Genomic DNA, 25,574 nt, shown 5'->3' with positions numbered 1-25,574 from the left:
ATTCTGCATCTTATAGTAGCAAAAAATCACTCTTTTTTAATGAGTGAGTGAACATTATGTCTACCTAAAAAACAGTCTACTTATGTTTCTAGGGTTAAATAGCTACTTTACCTCCTTACTTTAACATTATCATTATACCATATTGTGATTGTACAATTTCACTTGCAAGACTTGTAGTGTTACCTACCATCACACTGGGTACCTAATCAGTACTTCTCATATGCAAAAAACTTGCAGTTTTTAATTATCACAAGATAAGTGAACAGTGCATTGGTCATTTATTAGAAGTGTATGAAGAAGACTACATTGGTAATTATTCAGAAGCCATGACAATGACAATGAAAAAACAAGCTCCTTTTGGTGTTTAACCGAACCCTATAAAAACACTGGTCACTTTTTTCAATTAGGTGCTTTAACACTTGTCATTTGGGCTAAACTGCTGATTTTTGACAGCTCCTTTTCGTAGCAAATTTTCCATTATTGAGTCTTCTGAACTGGTACCAAACATTTTAACATGAGATTGTTTGCTACACAAATACCAATGAATTTTCCAATGCTAAGTTCCATGATTTTTTCAATGAAATATGGTTCATTGATATGTGGGAGGTGTTTACAGCTTGGAGCTTGGACATACATTAGTGCATTACACATTACCTACCTACCTATTTTTACCAGAGTGTTACAAATCAAATAGTATTGCTGGTAAGTAGCTACCAGGCTGGGGGTTATTTTCTAGATCTGAGAGATCATAGCAAAGGTGTGATAACAGATAACACAATAACAACTTACCTTGGGGATCCAGATAATACAAAATGCAAGTAGATAATGGGTTGTGTGATGCTTCAGCTGTGGGTGTTATGCTTCAGAGTTTGCAATAAAGGCTTTGGAATACTTCAATTTGAAGGAGATTATTCTATAATTTGATTAAAATTAATAAAAAATTAAAATTGGAAAAATTATAAAAAAAATCCTATCATTTTTAAAATTTTATTTTTTAAAATTAAACAGTGTTGCCATTTTGAAGAGGCCCAGGTTTTTTTTATGAAAAGGAAGAAGGGGAGATATAAAAAAGATAGCTGTTTTAGCCAAAAAACTATGAAAATACTTACTGAACTTGTAAACTTTAGATCTTTCCAATCCCTTCTAATTTCATTACTAAATAACAAATTGAGGGAAATTCAAAAATCACAAAGGTACAAACACTGCTGTGTTTATTTAAACAGAGAACACAGGTTATTCTCTTTATCTTGTTAACACAATTCTCATCAATCAAATTTCATATTCAAATAAATAAGAATGCCTATGAACTCTAAAGTGGATTGGATTATATCTTATCAGTGGTGTATGTTAAGCAGGGGATTTTTAATATTTATTTGATTTTTATTTAATCTTAGAAGGGTAGATGTGAGAAAAAAATATTTTTTTTTTTTTTTTTTTTTTTTTTTTTTTTTTTTTACTACAGCAACAGCCAAGATGGAGCATTCTTTAAGTCTTACGAGGCCGCGCGATCGAACCAAGTAATTCAGGCCTTTATTTATTTTTCCACACTTCAGTGATCCGTTGGGAGTTGGGACATACACACAAAAAAAGCCCAATCAGAGGCTTAGGTGTAGGGGCTAAACAGCCCTAAAGGCTTCTACGAATCTACGATCCGTTGGGAACTGGCGTATTCAACATAACCTATAGCCACTGGCCAAGGTAAAACTAAAGTAAATAAGTATGTACTTAGACTTAGTAAAAAATGGTCCTAATCCTAACAACTTAAAATACATAGAGGATTGCATACTAACCTACAGACAAAGTAACGAATCACGTTCGCGTGACAGACTAGAAGTTCATACGAATCATGCTCTTGAGATGGATCTGCCCGGTGGAAGAAGTTGCGAAATGCTGCCTCAATCCTGGGACCGTCTTGAAAGAACTGCTACAATAATGCAAAACATATAAACAACTCTTACCCACACGTACCCGGTTGGAATGAAAATAATAGGAGACCAATTGCTACAGTCATAAAATAAATGGAGGAAAATAAAGACCAACAAGAGAGAAGAATAAGTAAAGAGAAAATAGAATAGAAACAAAACAGAGCAAATAAAAATAAGTACTTAATGATAAGTTAATATGAGAAGTATAAAAATGTACTAATGAGGAGGTAGGAGAAAATAAATAAAATATAAACAAAAATAACAGTTGAACAGTGTTTCAAAGGCATTCCCCCCATCTAGTTAATTAACCAATCTTGAGTAGGTGGTACCAGTCTTAAGATTCTCTTATAAAATAAAAATTGATAATCATACTTGTAAAGGCTTGGATTATTACTCTAGGTTGTGTACCACAAGCTTGCCATTTTTGCTCAATAAGGTCCAAATATCACAACATGAACCTTTGAAGCTTGGAAATGAATCAGCAAAAAAATTCAAGTGCATTATGCCCAAGATCCATAAGGTCCAAATAAAGTCCAAATTTGCCCCATAAGGACCCTTTGAAGCTTGGAAATGAATCAGCAAAAAATTCAAGTACATTATGCCCAAGATCCCCAAGGATTACAGTATGAATCCTTGAGGCTTTGCTGCTAAGTCAACAAACATTTTCAAGATTCTCACCAACTTTTACTATTTCAATGTTTAACCTCTAACCCAGCAGTTCTCAACCTTTTTTTGCCCGAGTACCCCTTGGGTACCCGGTTTTAATCTCATGTACCCCCACCACCATCATACCCATACCTATCTAATAGGTTGATGTGTACCATTACTACCGAGTTCTAAACACACTCAGTACCTTTAGGAAAAATTCAGTACCTTGAGGTCAAAATTCAGTACTTTTCTGGACTGTACTGCACTAATAACCCATCAAAATTTAAAATCTGCTTTTGTCCACCATTACGTCCATTACACAATTTTTTGAGTACCCCCAGAGGGTCTCTCACATTCCCTTAGATGAAAATTGCTGCTCTAACCTAAAGATATCTCAACCCCTTATTTTCAACTTACATGGACTTCAGGTTGCCAGTGACCCACAGGAGGATCGGGGGGTACTGGTGCTCCCTCTTCTAGCAGAGCGCATTGCTCCACAGGAACATCTGGTAGACTTTGTGAGATCAGCTGAGCCGTCTCAATAGCACGGCTCATGGTAGACACATGGATCTTGTTGAACGGGTAGTCGAGAACTTTGAGCCGTTTCCCTGTATCCAGTGCTTGACTACGGCCTGGAAGAGGATCATAGGGTAAGATCACATGATATAGCTGGGTAACATATTATAATCTTCTAATATATCAATCCCAACATCTCCATAGAATACTTATCAAAAACTCTCCTAACTGTCCTTCATGTTCCCTGAACTCTCCCAAGAAACAAGCACACCTAAATTCCTGTCCAGCAGTTCCATTGTAGAAAAATATTGGGATGCACATAGGAAAAGGGCCTAATAATCAAGGGCCTAAGATGCTAATAATCAATGTCCCAACAACAAAAACATATTATAATCTGGAAATTTTCTTTTTCATGGCATGAGATTAGTCTTTGTTAACATGACCAATTGACCATATGGCATCAAATTTTTGCAATTGCATTTATTGGGGCAATATTATTGATTTTATTCTACCTACTTACAAAGGGGCTTGAATAGAAAGAAAAAATATTAATTTCATGGAGATTTTTTTTACTTTACCTAATGGTGTGAGGACTCTCTCTGCATCTGTTTTCCCATCCAGGTTGTACTGCCCATGACGGATCATGAAAATATTTCTAACAGCTTTGGATTGAACTGGTTTCTCATCTTTTGTGCCCTTCAACAAGTCCAAGCCTTCTGGTACTATACTTCTCTTTTTAGGATGAACCAAGTATTCTCCTTCTCTCCTGTTGAAACAAAAGTCAGAAAAATAAATATCATTCAATAGAAAACAGAAATTGTGACTAAATTAGTTGAAGTACTGATAAATTAACCTAAACAGTGTTTAATAATGCTACTGAGCTATCAGATTCAAAATCAGAATAATTGGGGGAGCACTTCAGGAGTATTAAGGTGATCTTTGAACTATGTAGGAAAACCTCATACTTTTGAATGTCTCCTACCTAATATGATTGAGCATTATAGATAGCAATCTTAATCCAAACTTACTTTGAAATTTGAAATTTTTAGAAGGAAGTTTTTCCATCAATTGGGTAACTATTTCAAAATTTGGTTCTAGGTGCATGGCAGTGTGTCAGTATAAGTTCTGCACACATGCATATTTTAGTGAAAGTTTACCTGTCCCAATTTGAGTCCCACTTGGTACCAGATGGTTCATAGTTTGTGGTCCAAGAGGAATGTGCTAGATGGGAATGGTAGTATTTCCGAGAGATTTCAATGATGGTTCCACCAGCTACAGCTCCGACCTGTCCCAATTTGAGTCCCACTTGGTACCAGATGGTTCATAGTTTGTGGTCCAAGAGGAATGTGCTAGATGGGAATGGTAGTATTTTCGAGAGATTTCAATGATGGTTCCACCAGCTACAGCTCCAATACCAAACACTGCATATTTAGAATAACTCCTTGCAAACTTGGCCATCAAACTTAGAAATGGAGAGATTGAGTTTTGTATTGGGATAGGTTTGATGTAATGGAAGGAGTTCCTCTTATATTATACCTGAGATCTATCTCGCTTCTTTGAATAATTCATATCTGAAACATTAAAAATCAAATTAATAATTATTTTGTCTATTCAGGACCTATCTAGATATTAGATTTTTTTATTATTATTTTTTTTTTTTATTTTTCGTTTTTTTTACAGATGTGCTGAAGGTTTTTTCAGGATACACATAGCACATTCTTCCTCCTCTTTTTATGGATTTCAAGTTGAAACCATTTTCAAAGAACGGCATTTTGGGATTTCCCTCACATAAAAAAATGGTTAGTAATAATGGTGATGATACGAGTATGAGTCAAAATTATTTAGTCAAAGCTACTTGGTTATTTATGCAATAAAAGTATTAGTTAAGGCAAGTTTTATAGACAGAAATTATTATACATACAGACTTACAGACGCGTTATACTATCAAATTAGAAACATGGTTGAACTAACATCTGAAACAGCAAAATAAACAAAAACCAAGCTTACAAAAAACCATGTAGCTACGAGACAGTTATAACATAGTACATTCTTTCTGTGAACTATTGGCGTTTAGGGACAACTTTGGAAAAAGAAAAATCTACTAAATAATGGCACAACCAAGAACGAAAAAAGGCAGAAAGGGAAATTAAAATTACTTCGTGAATACATATGAAATAGACTACACGAGAGAACTTTACAAAAGTTTTTCTCGTTTCAAACTTTCGTTTGGTACACAAACTCTCTGTAATACCTACAAGCACTATACTTATGGATTTCAAATTACAGAACCTAAATTACTTGGGGATTTTTTATTTATTTTTCCCCTGCGAATCCCTGCCCCCCACCACTAACAAAAGTAGATAGGACCTATTTGTCCATTTAGATACAATTTTTTTTGAGAGCCTACTCTACTGACTCAGTCCTAGTGTACCTGTACAGGCTACATCAACTCCTTACTTTCATTGAATAATCTTTTGTTTAAATAATTTGGAATGGATTTTGCTGCGCATTTTTCGGTGAAAAAGTGCATTCCTCACCAAAAACTTCAACGACAAGTATGAGAGAGAATTTTTGAACAAATTGAGCAAAAATTAGCTTTAAGCATGGGAAAAAGTAATAGCAAACGCCAAGTACAAGTTCAAAGCCGAACGATACAGCTCAGCTGTGAGTAAATTTTATACATAAGTTTGGACTTTTATTCAATAGGATCCAGGTTAATTTGATACCATGATTTAATGAGATAAGATAGCCTAATACCAGCGATTTCCAACTAGCGATTAATGTGGCTCGCGAAGCTTTTTAGGTGGGCCCCCTCGGGCATCACATTTCTCTTTTACTATCTGGTGGACTCCGAAAATGTGGAGCATCCACACCCCCTTCAAGAAAAACCCGGATACGGGCCTTCTCCCCTGTGTATGTGGCCCGTGAAGTACCTGCCAATATTGCATGTGGCCCGTATACACATTGAAGTTGGAAATCCCTGGCCTATACACACTGGAATCCGCACAAGAAGGACAATCTAATGATTCTAATGTACAAAGTTACACAAAAGTAATAGCAAACGCCAAGTACAAGTTCAAAGCCGAACGATACAGCTCAGCTGTGAGTAAATTTTATACATAAGTTTGGACTTTTGTTCAATAGGATCCAGGTTAATTTGATACCATGATTTAATGGGATTAATGGGACCAGCGATTTCCAACTAGCGATTAATGTGGCTCGCGAAGCTTTTTAGGTGGGCCCCCTCGGGCATCACACTTCTCTTTTACTATCTGGTGGACTCCGAAAATGTGGAGCATCCACACCCCCTTCAAGAAAATCCTGGATATGGGCCTTCTCCCCTGTGTATGTGGCCCGTGAAGTACCTGCCAATATTGCATGTGGCCCGCATACACTTGGAAGTTGGAAATCCCTGGCCTATACACACTGGAATCCGCACAAAAAGGACAATCTAATGTACAAAGTTACAAAGCACAAACAAGAATATAAAATCGCTCACCTCATATTGGCGGTGTAATTCTGAAAAGATTTCGACAGGAGGTAACTTCGCTCTGTGGTTTTCATGATGTTTTATTAGGACCACGCTCCTAACAATACTCCTTAATACTACGCTCGTACCTATACTGTTCACTTTATCAATGAAACTACTCTATTTGGACTTCCATACAGTAGAATCACTAGATAAAACTACCAAAAATACCAAACACACGAGCAGATAAACCACACTGGCTACAAGAGGTTTAATGTTCAATTGTGATAGCGATATGAGCGATTCACCACACTATGTCCCAATACTGAGCATTTCATATCACCTCATATTGGCGGTGTAATTCTGAAAAGATTTCGACAGGAGGTAACTTCGCTCTGTGGTTTTCATGATGTTTTATTAGGACCACTCTCCTATCAATACTCCTTAATACTACGCCCGTACCTATACTGTTCACTTTATCAATGAAACTACTCTATTTGGACTTCCATACAGTAGAATCACTAGATAAAACTACCAAAAATACCAAACACACGAGCAGATAAACCACAATGGCTACAAGAGGTTTAATGTTCAATTGCTATAGCGATATGAGCGATTCACACTATGTCCCAATACTGAGCATTTCATTTTCGTAGACGAGAGGACACTTGACGAAAATTTCTTTTATCTAGAGAGAAGTTTTTGCAAAAATTGACGAAATGGCAATGAAATGAAGTGGAATCTGATGTAAGCATGATTATTTCGGGTAAACAATCTCTTCTTTGGTCCGAACTCGTGATGGAAGCATTGAAATGGGTTCTGCAGCTTTTCTCTTCAAGGTTCACCTGAAAAAGATTGCCGGAACCGAAATTATAGAGTTATCAATACAAGTTAACTATCAAAATTGGTGAAAATAATATTCACATATAAGTAACTATGTATGTATGTTGCAAATGTAGGAATCTTTGACCATTAGGCCATTTTTCCTCGCGGATCCCAATATTTTTCTTCTTTGGATTTATTGTTCAATAATTGAATAGGAAAAGATCGCTGAAAGAGGGATGACCGGGATCACAGAGATTAAACTGTGATTACCTTTTAATCTTGGATTAAGTAATTTGATTGGCTTAAAAAAATTGAAATTAACCAATGAGCCTGCATCCACTTTGAAAAGCTCACCATAGTTTTATCTCTCAGTGCGGCAGCAGCCATAAGTGACTCAACAAAAAACATAAATTTAACTTTTGATCATACGTTTGAAGAGACTGGAAGAAGATGATGCATCAACAACAATGCATCTTGAGAAGAAAAAAAAAAAACTCAGGTTAAACCTATTTTCAAACAAAATCGGCCATATCCACACCAACAGGTGTACAAGATAAAAATTAGCTCTCCTTAACTCCGCTAAACAAAAGCGTTTTTGTTTAGCTTATTAAGTCAACTCCCAAAGACACCAAAGTACATAGGTAGTTTCCCAATACTTACTAAATATAAATAGTCACGAATTTCAAATGGGACGTGACCGTAAAATTGTAAAAAACAAATTTTACGATGTATAGAGCAAAATTTTTGCTTAAAATAATAAAAAATACGGTCGCGCTGCGCGCTCCCTATTAGCTGCATAGTTATCAAACTAAAAACATAAACGAAACTCAAAGTGTTGGTCGAGAGCATTTCATTTCTCTCCCGCAGCCTCTGCACTCTGTGTATTTCTTATGGAGATTTTGGCAATCAAAAATTGATCATATCTCAGGATTGGTTTAGATTTTCTCAAAATTCTTTCTTATTGCACACTAGACCATAATAGAAATATTCCTACCAAATTTCAGCTTTCTAGGTGTTGTGGTTCAGGAGATAGAGCGATCAGTGTGTGAAATGTGAATGAGTAAATGGATCTTGATTTTATAATATAAGATAAGATTCACAAAGTAATAAGATATCATGCCAAGGGTAGAAAAATTTCGATTAACCGTTCTAGGACTAGCATTAAAACCAATTTGAAGAGCGCCTTATGGCCTTATCCCTAACCCTACCAGAAAATTTGGAAATAAATAACATGAGGCAAGCAAGTTCCTGTGATTGTGAAAACTATAGCTACAGTCTCCGATCTTTATTTGAACAAAAAGTATACAAAGGTGGGTATAAAACAGAGCTAATATAGCCATACAAATGGAACAAATTTCAGAATGGATTGTAGGGTACTGAACAGGAATCTAAACGTAAAATTTAAAGGAGAAAATGTAATCAGTGTGCTTAATTTACCATCATGACAGAATTTTATTAATGAAAAAATAAGAAAATTTTAAATAGTGTTGCACCCGGCACTCAAGTGTTTTGCACTCGGCACTGGCGGGAGTATGCACACGGTCCTTGATTCTTCATCTATGTTATCTTTCTTTCTTTTTTGATAGAGGGACCTGTAGCTGCTGTCTCATCGTACCGAAAGCGAAAAGATAAAAGACAGGATAGGAGAAAGTCAGCCGTTCCGAGAATGAACTTTATCGGTTTAGGATGAAATCCGCCCCCCGGCGGGTATCGAACCGGTGACCTAGCGCTTACAAAGCAGACGACCTACCCTCCAAGCTAACTACCTGATGTCTCTTCCTCATTGTGGTACAAATGGTACTATGTCTCTATCACACGGATGTTAATTGCAATTTAGAGATCTAGAGAGTGTTGGGATAAAGATTATGATGAAAGAGTTCTTGAGAAAATATTAATTCATAATCATATAATAATAGTGCTTATTTATACTGCTCGCATAGGACTGAAAAGTCCCTTTACTCCAGCAGTAGGCTACTTCTATTATTGTGGTCAAACTCTCAAATTATATGAGGATAAAATTCCATACCTCGGCTGGGATTGAACCCACACCCTCCTGTTTACCAGTCGAGCACCTTGACCACTACACCACCGAGGCAGGTAGCTACTTTACCTCCTTACTTTAACATTATCATTATACCATATTGTGATTGTACAATTTCACTTGCAAGACTTGTAGTGTTACCTACCATCACACTGGGTACCTAATCAGTACTTCTCATATGCAAATAACTTGCAGTTTTAAATTATCAGAAGAAGTGAACAGTGCATTGGTCATATATCACAAAAACTCTGAAGTGTATGAAGAAGACTACATTGGTAATTATTCAGAAGCCATGACAATGAAAAACAAGCTCCTTTTGGTGTTTAACCAAACCCTATAAAAACACTGGTCACTTTTTTTCAATTAGGTGCTTTAACACGTGTATGTCATTTGGGCCAAACTGCTGATTTTTGACAGCTCCTTTTAGTAGCAAATTTTCCATTATTGAGTCTTCTGAACTGGTACCAAACATTTTAACATGAGATTGTTTAGAAAACTATAGCTACAGTCTCCGATCTTTATTTGAACAAAAAGTATACAAAGGTGGGTATAAAACAGAGCTAATATAGCCATACAAATGGAACAAATTTCAGAATGGATTGTAGGGTACTGAACAGGAATCTAAACGTAGAATTTAAAGGAGAAAATGTTATCAGTGTGCTTAATTTACCATCATGACAGAATTTTATTAATGAAAAAATAAGAAAATCATAGGTAAGTATTAGTTACTATTACTTTATTTATTTTCACCCTGTCAAAGTCCTCCTTCCTATTCAAATTAATTTGGGTCACATGGGGTTCGATAAGGTAAATATTAGTTACTGATACTTTATTTATTTTCACCCTGTCAAAGTCCTCCTTCCTATTCAAATTAATTTGGGTCACATGGGGTTGGATAATGTGTTTCCATTTGAATCCAATGAGAAGGACAAATTCTGTAGCGTTAATAAACAGTACCTAGAACTAGAATCAAATTTATAGAATACCAATGAATTTTCCAATGCTAAGTTCCATGATTTTTTCAATGAAATATGGTTCATTGATATGTGGGAGGTGTTTACAGCTTGGACATACATTAGTGCATTACACATTACCTACCTACCTCTTATTACCAGAGTGTTACAAATCAAATAGTATTGCTGGTTCAACATTTTTACACATTCAGCAAACCAATGATTGCAGTAAGTAGCTACCAGGCTCCTCTTATTACCAGAGTGTTACAAATCAAATAGTATTGCTGGTTCAACATTTTTACACATTCAGCAAACCAATGATTGCAGTAAGTAGGTACCAGGCTGGGGGTTATTTTCTAGATCTGAGAGATCATAGCAAAGGTGTGATAACAGATAGGTAACACAATACATAACAACTTGTGGTATGAGGATGAAGCATGTAAGGGCTGATACAGAGTGTTAGTAAAAGCTGACAATTATTTGGTTAGAGAATACACGAGTATTGAGAAAAAAAGAAGAAAAAATGTGTTTCATTGGCTCCCTTTATGTTCTTAGTATTGAAATAGGTACTGTGTTGGACTCGATTCCTGTGTTGTAGAAATACCACCCCTTGGTATGTTTCCCATGAAATCAGCGCCGCGAAGAAAAACATGATATTTCCTTCTGTGTTTAGACTGTCGACGTAAGACAAGTAGACCCGTTATTTCAACAGTAAATGGGCTTCTAAACCTCAAGGGTTTCAATTAAGAACCCGGACCACAAGCCGAGTTTCCACTTGGCTGTTAAACTTCGATTAGGCAATCTAATTGGAAGATTTATAAATTTCCAGCCAAAGGGTGATTTAATAGTCCTACATACTGGACTCCACATACGGGAATTTCGTCAGAAAAGAACCTCATTTCAATGAAATGTAGCCAATCAGATTGCTGAATACAATAGTTTAACTTGAATCACGTTTAATCTCAAATTGTGGTGCGGGTCATTAGTCAAAGGAACTGAAGAAGAAAGAACACAAAACCCACTCACCTGAAGAAAGGCGTGCGCATGCGCGTGCAGAATGGAGACAGAGTGAAACAAGAGATGAGTGTGAATTGTGAGGGAGATGATGGGTTTACGTACTTGTCATTTTGTCTGGGTTCATATGGCCCACGTCGCCGTAAATGCGTAAGGTTACGCGACCGTTAGGATAGATTTGGAGCCAGGTAATACTGGCATGGTAGAGCGAGAACCTGAGCCAGGCTTCGGCCGGGAATTGCATCGATCTGAAAACCAGGAACCAGGACAGACAAGGTTATACAGATGAACAACAGGTACCACACCCCTAGTCAGCAGCAGATGCCGTACCCCAAAATAATACGCTGAATAATTTCAGCAACAATAAACTTGTAAAGTATTCGGAACAGAAAAAAGGAGGTACCACACCCCAAGAAATGTATTAGTCAAAGGAACTGAAGAAGAAAGAACACAAAACCCACTCACCTGAAGAAAGGCGTGCGCATGCGCGTGCAGAATGGAGACAGAGTGAAACAAGAGATGAGTGTGAATTGTGAGGGAGATGATGGGTTTACGTACTTGTCATTTTGTCTGGGTTCATATGGCCCACGTCGCCGTAAATGCGTAAGGTTACGCGACCATTCGGATAGATTTGGAGCCAGGTAATACTGGCATGGTAGAGCGAGAACCTGAGCCAGGCTTCGGCCGGGAATTGCATCGATCTGAAAACCAGGACAGACAAGGTTATGCAGATAAATCAGCAACAGGTACGTAACCTCAAGAAATGCTAAACCCGAAATCTTCATTCTTTCGAGGCCGCGCGACTAGACAAATAATTCAGGCCTGAATTTATTTACATTTTTTCACACTTCAGTGATCCGTTGGGAACTGGTGAACATACCTTAAGTACCTAAATATAGTCACTGGCTAAGGTAAAACTAATGTAAGTAACTATTTGTCTGTAATAAAAATAAAACAAAGTAGGTACCTATCTTGTTGAAGAAAAAAAAAAAAAAAATTTTTCTGAAATAAAAAAAAAACAAAGAGGGTCCCTATCTTGTTGAAAAAAAAAAAAAAAAAAAAACAGGTACTTATTAGAGGATGGTGCTTACATAAAACTACTTAAAATACATAGAAATAGAGGATTACATACTAACCTGCAGACAAAGTAACGAATCACGTTGGCGTGACAGACTAGAAGTTCATACGAATCATGCTCTTGTGATGGATCTGCCCGATGGAAGAAGTTGCGAAATGCTGCCTCAATCCTGGGACCATCTTGAAAGAACTGCTACAATAATGCAAAACATATAAACAACTCTTACCCACACGTACTCGGTTGGAAAGGAAATAATAGGAGATCAATTTTGCTACAGTCATAAAATAAATGGAGGAAAATAAAGACCAACAAGAGAGAAGAATAAAAAGAAAATAGAATAGAAACAAAACAGAGCAAATAAAAATAAGTACCTAATGATGAGTAAATATGAGAAGTATAAAAATGTACTAATGAGGAGGTAGGGGAAAATAAATAAAATAGGAAAAAAAATAAGAAATAAAAAAAAGTATAAAAGGGGGGGTGGGGGAAAAAAAAAAAAAAAAAAAAAAAAAAAAAAAAAAAAACATTTGAACAGTGTTTCAAAGGCATTCCCCCCATCTAGTTGATTAACCAATCTTGAGTAGGTGGTACCAGTCCTAAGATTCTCTTATAAAATAAAAATTGATAATCATACTTGTACTTAAAGGCTTGGATTATTACTCTAGGTTGGGTACCACAAGCTTGCCATTTTCGCTCAATAAGGTTCAATTTGAACCTTATAACTCCTAAACCGTGCGTTCCATGCAATGTTTATGGGTATTTAAAGTACACATTTTTTTTTTTTTTTTATATAGTTGAACAATTTTCCTAGTCAGGATTATCAGGCATACTAAGGCGAGTGTGGAACTGGGAAGGTAGGTAGGTACCTAGTTATACTTGTCTATGCCAATCCATGAAGAGCATGGATGATGGAAATTAGTACCCTACACGCCTTACACTTGAATTTAGACCACGCTACGCCACTGGTATGAAGTTCTTCTTACTTTACCCTGAGTTCTGGCCACTTCTTATTTTACCCTGATCATGTTGTGATTACCATCTCAATGCCTGTCACAAATTTTTCAAGATGTTCGTAATTGCCATGGTCTTATCGTCCCCATTCCCTAAAACGCATGAGGGCCTCCTTCCTCTTTAGGGTGCTCCTCCGCAAAGCAAATAGAAGGAAGACAACAGAGAAAAGCCAGCCGTTCCGAGAAGAACCTCGTTTGCTAATAATAAAATACGCCCTGGGCGGAAATCGAACCCCGCGACCTAACACTAACAAGACAGACGGGCTACTCTCAAAGATAACTCGGCTGATTGGTCTTCTGTTTAGTGTTTAAAATTTCATGATGAAGTACCTATTTTTTTTTTTTTTTTTTTTTTAAATCTTAACAAAGTCCTCCTTCCTATTCAAATTAATTTGGGTCACATGGGGTTGGATAATGTGTTTCCATTTGAATCCAATGAGAAGGACAAATTCTGTAGCGTTAATAAACAGTACCTAGAACTAGAATCAAATTTATAGATACCTACCTACTATCAAATTAGAAACATGGTTGAACTAACATCTGAAACAGCAAAATAAACAAAAACCAAGCTTACAAAAAACCATGTAGCTACGAGGCAGTTATAACATAGTACATTCTTTCTGTGAACTATTGGCGTTTAAGGACAACTTTGGAAAAAGAAAAATCTACTAAATAATGGCACAACCAAGAACGAAAAAAGGCAGAAAGGGAAATTAAAATTACTTCGTGAATACATATGAAATAAACTATACGAGAGAACTTTACAAAAGTTTTTCTCGTTTCAAACTTTCGTTTGGTACACAAACTCTCTAAACTTTGGAAAAAGAAAAATCTACTAAATAATGGCACAACCAAGAACGAAAAAAGGCAGAAAGGGAAATTAAAATTACTTCGTGAATATATATGAAATAAACTACACGAGAGAACTTTACAAAAGTTTTTCTCGTTTCAAACTTTCGTTTGGTACACAAACTCTCTAAAGATGTGGGGTGGCAATCTAAACTTAAACGTAAAATAAGTACATAGGTAATAAAAAATAGTAACATCTTTCTTGCAAATCACATGAATTTCTTGTTCACTCAACTTAAATCTTAGAAATGGAGAGATTGAGTTTTGTATTGGGATAGGTTTGATGTAATGGAAGGAGTTCCTCTTATATTATACCTGAGATCTATCTCGTTTCTTTGAATAATTCATATCTGAAACAGTAAAAATCAAATTAATAATTATTTTGTCTATTCAGGACCTATCTAGATATTAGATTTTTTCTTTTTCGTTTTTTTTACAGATGTGCTGAAGGTTTTTTCAGGATACACATAGCACATTCTTCCTCCTCTTTTTTATGGATTTCAAGTTGAAACCATTTTCAAAGAACGGCATTTTGGGATTTCCCTCACATAAAAAAATGGTTAATAAAAATGGTGATGATACGAGTACCGCCATCAAACTGAAATATAAATGGGTTAAGGTGCTTACAGAGTTTGGTAAAGAATGTAAAGATGTGTACAGATATCCTCACTTTGGCAACTTTGAGCAGAGTGAAAACATGATAAAAAGGAAAAAAAAATGCCTGCACTACAGGACCATGTTTTTCATCATAGAGACTTGTCATTGCTGTCATGAGAGTGTTGGCTGTATGTTCTGCTAGCTAAAACATAACCATACTATAAACTTGTTTCCACTAAACCAAAATCTTTCTTTACGTGGGTTTCAAGTCAAGACGTTAAAGGAAATTTCTGTCAACCATGGTGTAGACATGCCTCACCAATTTGAACAGTTTTGATGTGTTTCAGAATTTGATTATTCCTTCAAGTGTTTCCTGTAAGTGTAAACAGTACACACTTTATCTGATAGGTGCCTGGTAAATACCTAGGTACCATTTGAAGTGTTTTTCAAGTCAGATTTCAGCTGATGAATGCCTGTTCTTTTACTCACCAATTAACTACACACTGATTTGAGTTTCAAATGCTAAATGAACAAACACCTACCTTGGTGGATAGGGTGGTTCCTAAATTCCCTGGACAGATAAGAAAATGTAGGTAGGACTGTATTGTGTGGAGCAACCTGGTACTGACAAAGGAAACAGGCTCCTTATCTTCCTCTTCTTTCCAACAATAAAGGGTTCTAAACGTTTCCACTGTGGCTGGTACTAGCTTGAGGGCAAAAGGAAATGAGAAAACTCCTCTGCTTTTCAGAACAATCGATTGGAATATGTGGAAATGGAAACTGGAAAAACTTTTCCCCGACCAAAAATCCAAAAAAATGCTGCTTGTTTACCTTTGACTCGACTGTATGTAGCGCCTGGTATCTATTTGTTAGTTATGCAATTTGCAATCTCGTTTAATTTAAAATGTGCCCGATAAAAGTTGTGTATGCAAACAGCTGTACATTTTTTCTTGGTTTGGTTCGATCGCAAGCTCGCAGGACATGAGGGCATACAAACCTGCGAGCATGTGGCATAGGGTTTGATTCTGTGGATTGGCAGAGGACGTATCATGCTATCGTGAGTCCGTAGGTTTTGTGCTCTCTCCCTCGCTGCGTTTAGACTGCGAGAGTAAAGGGGGTGATATTATCTGACAGTGAAATCAGTGAATTAGGTAAAACTCCCAGGAAGAGAGCCTTTTTTCGGCCTTCATAGACCCGACTCTCTTCTATACGTTATGAAAATCCCTGACCCGACGAGCTGCCGCCCCCTTTCCAGGATTTTATTTAGGGGGGGGGGGCAAGGGTACAAACAGTGATATTATGGGGGGATACCCCAAAATTTCCGGCCCGCTCCCTCCTAGGTCAATATGGCCCTGCCTACGAGTATGGAAAACTGTTTAGAATGAATCAATAAACCCAAGGAGGTACCTACCAATTGATACATCCGCGTTCCTTTGGACTTTGCACTTGCGAAAAACTCTGCATAACCACTACCATAGGTAATTAATTGACCGAACGATAGTGAGGTCTGGGGTCTACGTTTTACCTTGACAGTTTTGCATTTGGTATGTCTGGATGTTTGTTCCGCTATAACTCCGGTGTTCAGACGTGGTGGGCGTTTTTCGTCAGCCTCTCAATTCAGCGCATCCTTGTAGTTACTGTGATGTCAAAATATTGCGAAATGCGAAATGTTACTTTCCGAAACACGGGCCTGATGTTTGGATCATACACATATTGATGCTTTCGATCATACACATTCACATAGCCATGACATTAGATGTTTTCCGACATTTGCATCAAGGTAGTGAGCTAGGGTTAAAGATCGACGAATAAATTTGAATTCCTTATTTGATTTCCCAAACGTTCATGTCCGTCAGTAACGCCTTTGACATTTTGAATCCCGTGAACTACATTTATCCACAGTTCCACATAACACAATCATTTTCTTACGAGTACCTAGGTAGGTAGATTATCTATTTCTCTATTTCATTGTTCACTTTTTTTTTTTTTATAGGTACCTATTTTTTCGGCATATCTACCTCGAAAAGTTCCTCTTTCACACGTTTCGTTACCTAGGATAGTTATCATATTTCGTGTCTACGTTTCGGAAAAAATTCAAAAGACTGATTTTAAGGACCGATTTTTATTTCCTGTTAGGTTAGAATGGTGGCTCAAACAGAACAGAAAAAGGACGACCTGGTGAAGAGGGAGATAATATGGCTCAAAATCCTGTTTTGGATTTACCTACACTGCTGTGCTATCTATGGACTACTGCTGGTATTCACCCAGGCTAAATTGATGACCACATTGTACTGTAAGTATAAATAGAAAGTAAAAAATTGGTGTGAACATCAAACGACTTTCCTTACACTAAGTCTGTAACTACAGTGCAATAGTCCTAAACTAAAATGGACCCGGCACACAAGGGATCAGGAAGAGACCGTCTTAACAGAATATGTAATACCCTACTAAATTATGCTTCTTTTGCGGTTTTAGGTAGGTAGGTATGTTTTTTAGAGGGTCTTCTCCCATAACTTCTTCGATATCTCTGACCTTTTAGTCAGGACAGCTGAAAGGCGCCAAAAATTGAACAAAATAAATAGGAACATGCATATCAACAAAAGGTAAAAGGCATTTTTGGCTTATGATGAGCCTTTTTTCCAAAGGACTAGAAAGAATGGAGTTGGCCAGTAAATAAATAGTTGCACTCGGCTGGGATTGAACCCACGCCTCCTTGAACACCAGGCGAGCGTCTTTATACCACCGAGGTTGGACGTGGAACATGCATATCAACAAAAGGTAAAAGGCATTTTTGGCTTATGATGAGCCTTTTTTCCAAAGGACTAGAAAGAATGGAGTTGGCCAATAAATAAATACTTGCACTCGGCTGGGATTGAACCCACGCCTCCTTGAACACCAAGCGAGCGTCTTTACACCACCGAGATTGGACGTATTCCTGTAAACTTCTCTCTGTTTTCCAGGTTTCCTCCTAGTCATGATGAGTACATTGGGCAATACCATAGGAGCACACAGACTATGGGCCCACAAGACGTACACCGCATCTTGGCCCCTCAGACTGCTGCTTGTCACATTCCAAACTTTGAGCTTAACAGTAAGTACAAAGTAGATTTTTGATAAAGTACCTACCTATTGGCAGAGCCGTATTTCGGAGGGGGCGGGCCCACCCCCCTCGAGGTTCATTTTTCTCCTTTACTGTAGGGCCGACTCTGCAATCGTATATGTCCGTCAGTAACGCCTTTGACATTTTGAATCCCGTGAACTACATTTATCCACAGTTCCACATAACACAATCATTTTAAACTTAGGTACGAGTACCGAGGTAGGTAGATTATCTATTTCATTGTTCACCTTCCTTTTTTTTATTTATTTATTTTTTTTTATACCTATTTTTCCGGCATATCTACCTACCTCGAAAAGTTCCTCTTTCACACGTTTCGTTACCTAGGATAGTTATCATATTTCGTGTCTACGTTTCGGGAAAGTAAAACAATTAAAAAAATAAAATGGGAAATGAATGAGGTGTTGGAAAATCTTTTGTAACTTTGGATCGGAATCGGAAACTTTTCTTTTCATAACCTCACAAATGATGAAAAAATTCCCCCAAAGTCAAATGAAAATCCCACACGAGACGAAAATTCCCTGACAAATGAGCTCCCCATTCACAAGTGAGTTGGGTTTTGAAATCTCGCACCAGGCTGGGGGTTATTTCCTAGATCTGAGAGATCATAGATCATAGCAAAGGTGTGATAACAGATAACGCAATAACAACTTACCTTGGGGATCCAGATAATACAAAATGCAAGTAGGTAGATAATGGGTTGTGTGATGCTTCAGCTGTGGGTGTTATGCTTCAGAGTTTGCAATAAAGGCTTTGGAATACTTCAATTTGAAGGAGATTATTCTATAATTTGATTAAAAATAAAAGTTGGAAAAATTATAAAAAAAAATCCTATCATTTTTGAAATAAAATTTTATTTTTTAAAATTAAACAGTGTTGCCATTTTGAAGAGGTTTTTTCTAATCCCAAAAAAAACAAAAAAAAAAAAAAAAAAAAAAAATCAGGTTTCAACTAGAACTAAAACTCCATTCTCACCAACTTTTATTATTGCAATGTTTAACTTCCAAATCTACAGATATCCCAACCCCTTGTATTCAACTTACATGGACTTCAGGTTGCCAGTGACCCACAGGAGGATCAGGGGGTACTGGTGCTCCCTCTTCTAGCAGAGCACATTGCTCCACAGGAACATCTGGTAGACTTTGTGAGATCAGCTGAGCCGTCTCGATAGCTCGGCTCATGGTAGACACATGGATCTTGTTGAATGGGTAGTCGAGAACTTTGAGCCGTTTCCCTGTAGCCAGTGCTTGACTACGGCCTGAAAATGGATCATAAGGTAGGATCACATGATATGATAGAGGTCACCAACCCCATGCCTGTGGGAGAACATCTGGTAGACTTTGTGAGATCAGCTGAGCCGTCTCGATAGCTCGGCTCATGGTAGACACATGGATCTTGTTGAATGGGTAGTCAAGAACTTTGAGCCGTTTCCCAGTAGCCAGTGCTTGACTACGGCCTGAAAATGGATCATAAGGTAGGATCACATGATATGATAGAGGTCACCAACAGCACGCCTGTGGGACTGTTTTTCTGAGCCTGTGAAGTTTGGTGGGATTCTCATTTTTATATGCAAGTTTTTTTTTCAAGTGACTGAACAATACTGAACATGCATGTGTCTACTAGGCTATCTGAACCCTCAGCTTGTAAAATAAATTAAACCTATACCTACTGACTAACAATGGGCTAAATACATAAAATTATTGTCATAGGGATTTCTTTTTTTTTTTTAATTATTTAATTGAATTTTAGTTTCTATTTTACCTAATGGTGTGAGGACTCTCTCAGCATCTGTTTTCCCATCCAGGTTGTACTGCCCATGACGGATCATGAAAATATTTCTAACAGCTTTGGATTGAACTGGTTTCTCATCTTTTGTGCCCTTCAACAAGTCCAATCCTTCTGGTACTATGCTTCTCTTTTTAGGATGAACCAAGTATTCTCCTTCTCTCCTGTTGAAACAAAAGTCAGAAAATTAAGTAATAGGAAACAGAAATTGAGTTTAAATTAATTGAAGTGCTGAAAATTCCATCTAAACAGTGTTTAATAATGATACTGAGCTATCAGATTCAAAATCAGAATAATTGGGGGAGCACTTTGGGATTACTTAAGGTGATCTTTGAACTATGTAGGAAAACCTCATACTTTTGAATGACTCCTACCTAATATGATTGAGCATTATGGATAGCAATCTTAATCCAAACTTACTTACTTTGAAATTTTTATAAGGAAGTTACTCCATCAATTTGGGGGGGGGGGGGGAGGTCCTCCCCCTCGAGGTTTATTTTTCTCCTATACTGTAGGGCCGACAATTTGGAGCATCCACCCCCCACAGGTTTTCCGGCCTCACACGTTCCGACTGTCTGAGTGGCGGGCATTACCTACTCACTTCATCTTGCTAAGAAAACGGTCCCCGAAGGCCTGATGGGGTCCAAAATCTAATCGCCCAAGCGCATCCTCCACTTGAGTACACTGTTTACCCTTCTCGCATGGGAATATGTATCCTAATCCTTCCTCTCTTCGTAGATTCGTATAAGCTTAACCCATCCTTTGAGGCAGTTGTCCCTACACGAGTACACTGTTTACCCTTCTCGCATGGGAATATGTATCCTAATCCTTCCTCTCTTCGTAGATTCGTATAAGCTTAACCCATCCTTTGGGGCAGTTGCCCGACACCCAAGCCTCAGAGTGGGCTTAACCCATCCTTTGGGGCAGTTGTCCCTACATCTAAGCCTCAGAGTGGGCTTAACCCATCCTTTGGGGCAGTTGTCCCTACATCTAAGCCTCAGAGTGGGCTTAACCCATCCTTTGGGGCAGTTGTCCCTACACCTAAGCCTCAGAGTGGGCTTAACCCATCCTTTGGGGCAGTTGTCCCTACATCTAAGCCTCAGAGTGGACTTAACCCATCCTTTGGGGCAGTTGTCCCTACATCTAAGCCTCAGAGTGGGCTTAACCCATCCTTTGGGGCAGTTGTCCCTACATCTAAGCCTCAGAGTGGGCTTAACCCATCCTTTGGGGCAGTTGTCCCTACACCTAAGCCTCAGAGTGGGCTTAACCCATCCTTTGGGGCAGTTGTCCTTACATCTAAGCCTCAGAGTGGATCCTCCACTTGAGTACACTGTTTACCCTTCTCGCATGGGAATATGTATCCTAATCCTTCCTCTCTTCGTAGATTCGTATAAGCTTAACTCATCCTTTGGGGCAGTTGTCCCTACATCTAAGCCTCAGAGTGGGCTTAACCCATCCTTTGGGGCAGTTGTCCCTACATCTAAGCCTCAGAGTGGGCTTAACCCATCCTTTCTCTCTACTCCATAGGGTCCAGTGTACGACTGGGTGTTGGATCACAGGCTGCACCACAAGTACCACGGCACCGACAATGACAAGTACAACTTCAAGAGGGGATTCCTATGGGCTCATATGGGCAACCGATATCACACGCGTAATCCAGCTGCAGATAATTTGCATACACAAGTTGATATGCGAGACGTGGAAGAAGATCCTATTGTCATGTGGCAATACAGGTAAATTATTGTTAATTAGTGCTTATTTTATTTTTGTGGTTGGCTGAGAGTGAACCAGGCGAGCGTCTTGACCACTACACCACCGAGGCAGGTGATGTTCGTTTCATTCATATTAGACACCGAAAATATAGATAATTGCTGACGTTGTTTTGTATGACTACGGACTAGGGAACCATCCCTATAAGAACCGTAGTCATATAAAATAAGGTAAGCAAAAAGCAATACAGGTAAAGCATGTAATCACCTAGTTTGTCTTCTAATGTGACTGATTGTTGGGTGGAAAAGTCCCCTTAGGGGAATCATGCCGAGTAAAATAAATCGTAAAAGAAGTAGTTTTTCTAACGGTGGTACAAGGTAGAACTTCCAAGAATAAAAGACATTTCCAGGAGGAAATTTGCCCCAATTTAAATTCTGGACGGGAAATCTCTTCCAGAATTTTAAACAGATTTTAAACCAGGGCATAATAAAATCCCCGCAGAGAAAAACTGAGGTGTTCACACACCTAATGAAATGATGAGCATCGCGCCTGTGACTAATGGAATTCGTGTGACATTTGAACACAATTTGATGACTATGTTATATTGTTTCCTCATACTTAATGCTAATTCTACTCCAATGTATATTGAATATTCAGTTACTAGAATGTATATTGAATATTGTGGAATTCGTGTGACATTTGAACACAATTTGATGACTATGTTATATTGTTTCCTCATACTTAATGCTAATTCTACTCCAATGTATATTCAATATTCAGTTACTAGAATGTATATTGAATCGCTGATCCTTCATTTAATATAGCAGCGATGTAATCATGACCTGTCATGTCCGGGTTGAATATCTGATGGGATTAATTTTATTTTCATTTCTTAATTATTTATTTTGAAGGGTATTGTTACTTTTTGTTGTTGTAGCGGTGTAGCTGCACCGAAGAGGGTTGATGGTCTCTAGCCAAGACTGACTCGTCCCAAACCGTAGTGGACTATCATGAGGACCTGTGCTTTTCCTTTGAGGCATGATGAACCCTTTGTAACCTCCAGGTAGCCAGGCTGAAGCGCCTGGTATCTATTTGTTAGTTATGCAATTTGCAATCTCGTTTAATTTAAAATATGCCCGATAAAAGTTGTGTATGCAAACAGCTGTACATTTTTTCTTGGTTTGGTTCGATCGCAAGCTCGCAGGACATGAGGGCACACAAACCTGCGAGCATGTGGCATAGGGTTTGATTCTGTGGATTGGCAGAGGACGTATCATGCTATCGTGAGTCCGTAGGTTTTGTGCTCTCTCCCTCGCTGCGTTTAGACTGCGAGAGTAAAGGGGGTGATATTATCTGACAGTGAAATCAGTGAATTAGGTAAAACACTCCCAGGAAGAGAGCCTTTTTTCGGCCTTCATAGACTCGACCTGGACAATAAATGCATCTTAAAGGAACAAAATAGGATAGGTAGGTTGAATAAAACATTGCAATTTTAATTAAATCCATTATGGTAGATAGAAAGAAGAAAATAAATGATGTAAGGTTGTAAGGTATAACCCGTACAACACATCTAGACGCTACATAAGTACATACTACGTTTGACGTAGCCCAACTTCAGTGTTCTATCAATAAGGGCTGTGGAACGAATAAATCATCACCCTGAACCTACGAGCTGCAGCCCCCTTTCCAGGATTTTATTTAGGGGGGGGGGGCAAGGGTACAAACAGTGATATTATGGGGGGATACCCCAAAATTTCCGGCCCGCTCCCTCCTAGGTCAATATGGCCCTGCCTACGAGTATGGAAAACTGTTTAGAATGAATCAATAAACCCAAGGAGGTACCTACCAATTGATACATCCGCGTTCCTTTGGACTTTGCACTTGCGAAAAACTCTGCATATTCTTCCTCCTCTTTTTTATGGATTTCAAGTTGAAACCATTTTCAAAGAACGGCATTTTGGGATTTCCCTCACATAAAAAAATGGTTCATAATAATGGTGATGGTACGAGTATGAGTCAAAATTATTTAGTCAAAGCTACTTGGTTATTTATGCAATAAAAGCATTAGTTAAGGCAAGTTTTATAGACAGAAATTATTATACATACAGACTTACAGACGCGTTCAAACTCTGCATAACCACTACCATAGGTAATTAATTGACCGAACGATAGTGAGGTCTGGGGTCTACGTTTTACCTTGACAGTTTTGCATTAAATTTGGTATGTCTGGATGTTTGTTCCGCTATAACTCCGGTGTTCAGACGTGGTGGGCGTTTTCCGTCAGCCTCTCAATCAGCCCCTCAGCGCATCCTTGTAGTTACTGTCATGTCAAAATATTGCGAAATGTGAAATGCGAAATGTTACTTTCCGAAACACGGGCCTGATGTTTGGATCATACCTACACATATTGATGCTTTTGATCATACACATTCACATAGCCATGACATTAGATGTTTTCCGACATTTGCATCAAGGTAGTGAGCTAAGGTTAAAGTTCGACGAATAAATTTGAATTCCTTATTTGATTTCCCAAACGTACAATAAACCAATGGTCAAAGTTCTTAAAGAGAAAGCCTATAAGTGCTTGAAGAAACCATTCTGCATTCAAGTGAAAATGAAAATCTGACGCAAGGACGATTACGGGTCAATTATATCACACTAACAATCACCAGTTTGTCCTATTGGGTTTCAGAGACTGGTTTTAGAGTTACAAAGTAATTATTCCACCAATAAACGAGCCTATTGAAACTGCTGGCAAAAAGGAACTCTCCAGTCTTAGGCGGGCAGTTCAAACAAAGTATTTGAATTAGAGTTGTATTTAAAAAGATTAATGATAAATCTGATAAATGACACGTGTGTAGATCAACTAGATCACAACCGAAAAACTATTTCTTTATTTACATGTACACAAAATCTATACAATATCACTTGAGCATAGTGTAGGAACATTTAAATGCAGAATTTATACTCCAGTTCTGTACAATAACATGACCTTCTGTAATACTGTTCTATGTCTCTAAATAATAAATGTACATCTTCCTATTCTCATTCTATCACAGTGATTGAACGGGGCACGATACAATGCGTAATAATATAATTTCTGAATTTCTTGGCACCAGGTAGGTGCAAATTGTGTAATTGAGACTTGGTAAAAAGAACGTCAAGATATAAGATTTTAGAGTTAGTAGTAAAGGATTTTGATCTTTGATCTTTTTGGACAATAAATGCATCTTAAAGGAACAAAATAGGATAGGTAGGTTGAATAAAACATTGCAATTTTAATTAAATCCATTATGGTAGATTGAAAGAAGAAAATAAATGATGTAAGGTATAACCCGTACAACACATCTAGACGCTACATAAGTACATACTACGTTTGACGTAGCCCAACTTCAGTGTTCTATCAATAAGGGCCGTGGAACGAATAAATCGAAAACGAATGAATCGAATACACTTGTTCGGATAAATAGAAACTAATGCATTCGTTATCTAATAAAACCAGTGGACTGGAATAAAACTAGTACGAGTAGAACTTACAACAAAGACAAAAGGTCTTTGGTATAAGTAGGGCCATCGGTACAACTTACATTTATGTTCAATCTCAGCATCATCCAACAGGAGTGACACCACCTCCTTAGCTTTGAGTGTGTCTGGTTTGAAGTTGCCTCCACTAATCACCATCCGCTGTATCTCACTCTTCTCTCTAGCTCGCTGCAGTATCCTCTCTTCTATGGTATCTTTACAGATGAGTCGATAGACCGTCACCTGTTTGGTTTGACCCAAACGATGAGCCCGATCCATGGCTTGCTGGTCCACGGTAGGGTTCCAATCGCTGTCGTAAAAGATCACCTAGAATCAAGGAAACTGAAACGATTTCCCCTTTTCTGAAGCTCATTTCCCCTCTTTTGAAGGAAAATTAGGGGATAAAGGAAAGGAAAGATAGAGGGAATTGGTTAGATGGCGTGTTAGCGCTTGTACTAAACCATTGGGAAATGTTCAGTTTCCGTATATATGTACCTTATTAAAGATCAGCGAG

The 25,574-nt window shown here is 37.9% G+C and overlaps 3 protein-coding genes across 6 annotated transcripts in view; all 3 read right to left on the bottom strand.

Moving 5' to 3' along the window:
- Positions 1–1,570: 1,570 nt before the first annotated feature.
- LOC103520949 (serine/threonine-protein phosphatase PGAM5, mitochondrial-like) overlaps positions 1,571–25,574 on the bottom strand; it is a 26,443-nt gene continuing 2,439 nt past the window's right edge. For 2 of the 4 annotated variants that reach the window (XM_008486050.3, XM_026831964.1), the window contains exons 2-5: positions 4,375–4,551; positions 3,668–3,855; positions 2,991–3,205; positions 1,571–1,924 (exon numbers count right to left, since the gene is read on the bottom strand). In XM_008486050.3, the coding sequence (XP_008484272.1) occupies positions 1,754–1,924; positions 2,991–3,205; positions 3,668–3,855; positions 4,375–4,547 (747 nt within the window). In that variant the 5' untranslated portion in view covers positions 4,548–4,551 and the 3' untranslated portion in view covers positions 1,571–1,753. Of the gene's footprint in view, positions 1,925–2,990; positions 3,206–3,667; positions 3,856–4,374; positions 4,552–15,467; positions 15,763–25,574 lie in introns of those variants that run through there. The other 2 variants (XM_008486065.3, XM_017448834.2) reach the window with 2 other exon arrangements.
- LOC103521154 (serine/threonine-protein phosphatase PGAM5, mitochondrial) lies at positions 4,549–20,434 on the bottom strand. The gene is made up of 6 exons (XM_008486264.3): positions 20,430–20,434; positions 19,805–19,992; positions 19,087–19,301; positions 12,528–12,661; positions 11,950–12,092; positions 4,549–4,660 (listed from the first exon to the last, which is right to left on the bottom strand). The coding sequence occupies exons 1-6, from the start codon at positions 20,432–20,434 to the stop codon at positions 4,620–4,622; spliced, it is 726 nt and encodes a 241-aa protein (XP_008484486.1). The 3' UTR covers positions 4,549–4,619.
- LOC103521144 (chromatin-remodeling ATPase INO80) overlaps positions 24,187–25,574 on the bottom strand; it is a 23,268-nt gene continuing 21,880 nt past the window's right edge. Inside the window, exons 21-22 of the mRNA XM_026832050.1 lie at positions 25,076–25,387; positions 24,187–24,216 (exon numbers count right to left, since the gene is read on the bottom strand). Coding sequence (XP_026687851.1) covers positions 24,187–24,216; positions 25,076–25,387 — 342 coding nt within the window. The remainder of the gene's footprint in view (positions 24,217–25,075; positions 25,388–25,574) is intronic.

The sequence above is a fragment of the Diaphorina citri genome, unplaced genomic scaffold, assembly GCF_000475195.1.
Source record: "Diaphorina citri unplaced genomic scaffold, Diaci psyllid genome assembly version 1.1 scaffold73, whole genome shotgun sequence".
NCBI lineage: Eukaryota > Metazoa > Arthropoda > Insecta > Hemiptera > Psyllidae > Diaphorina > Diaphorina citri.
Note: the sequence above shows the minus strand (reverse complement) of the source record. Positions and strands in the feature narration are given on the sequence as shown.

Coding starts and splice junctions, on each gene's coding strand:
- LOC103521154 (XM_008486264.3), bottom strand. Junction 12,093..12,527: donor ATTCGTTACTTTGTCTGCAG/GTTAGTATGTAA, acceptor CCTGGTTTTCAG/ATCGATGCAATTCCCGGCCG. Junction 4,661..11,949: donor GAACCCAGACAAAATGACAA/GTACGTAAACCC, acceptor TTAATGTTTCAG/ATATGAATTATTCAAAGAAG.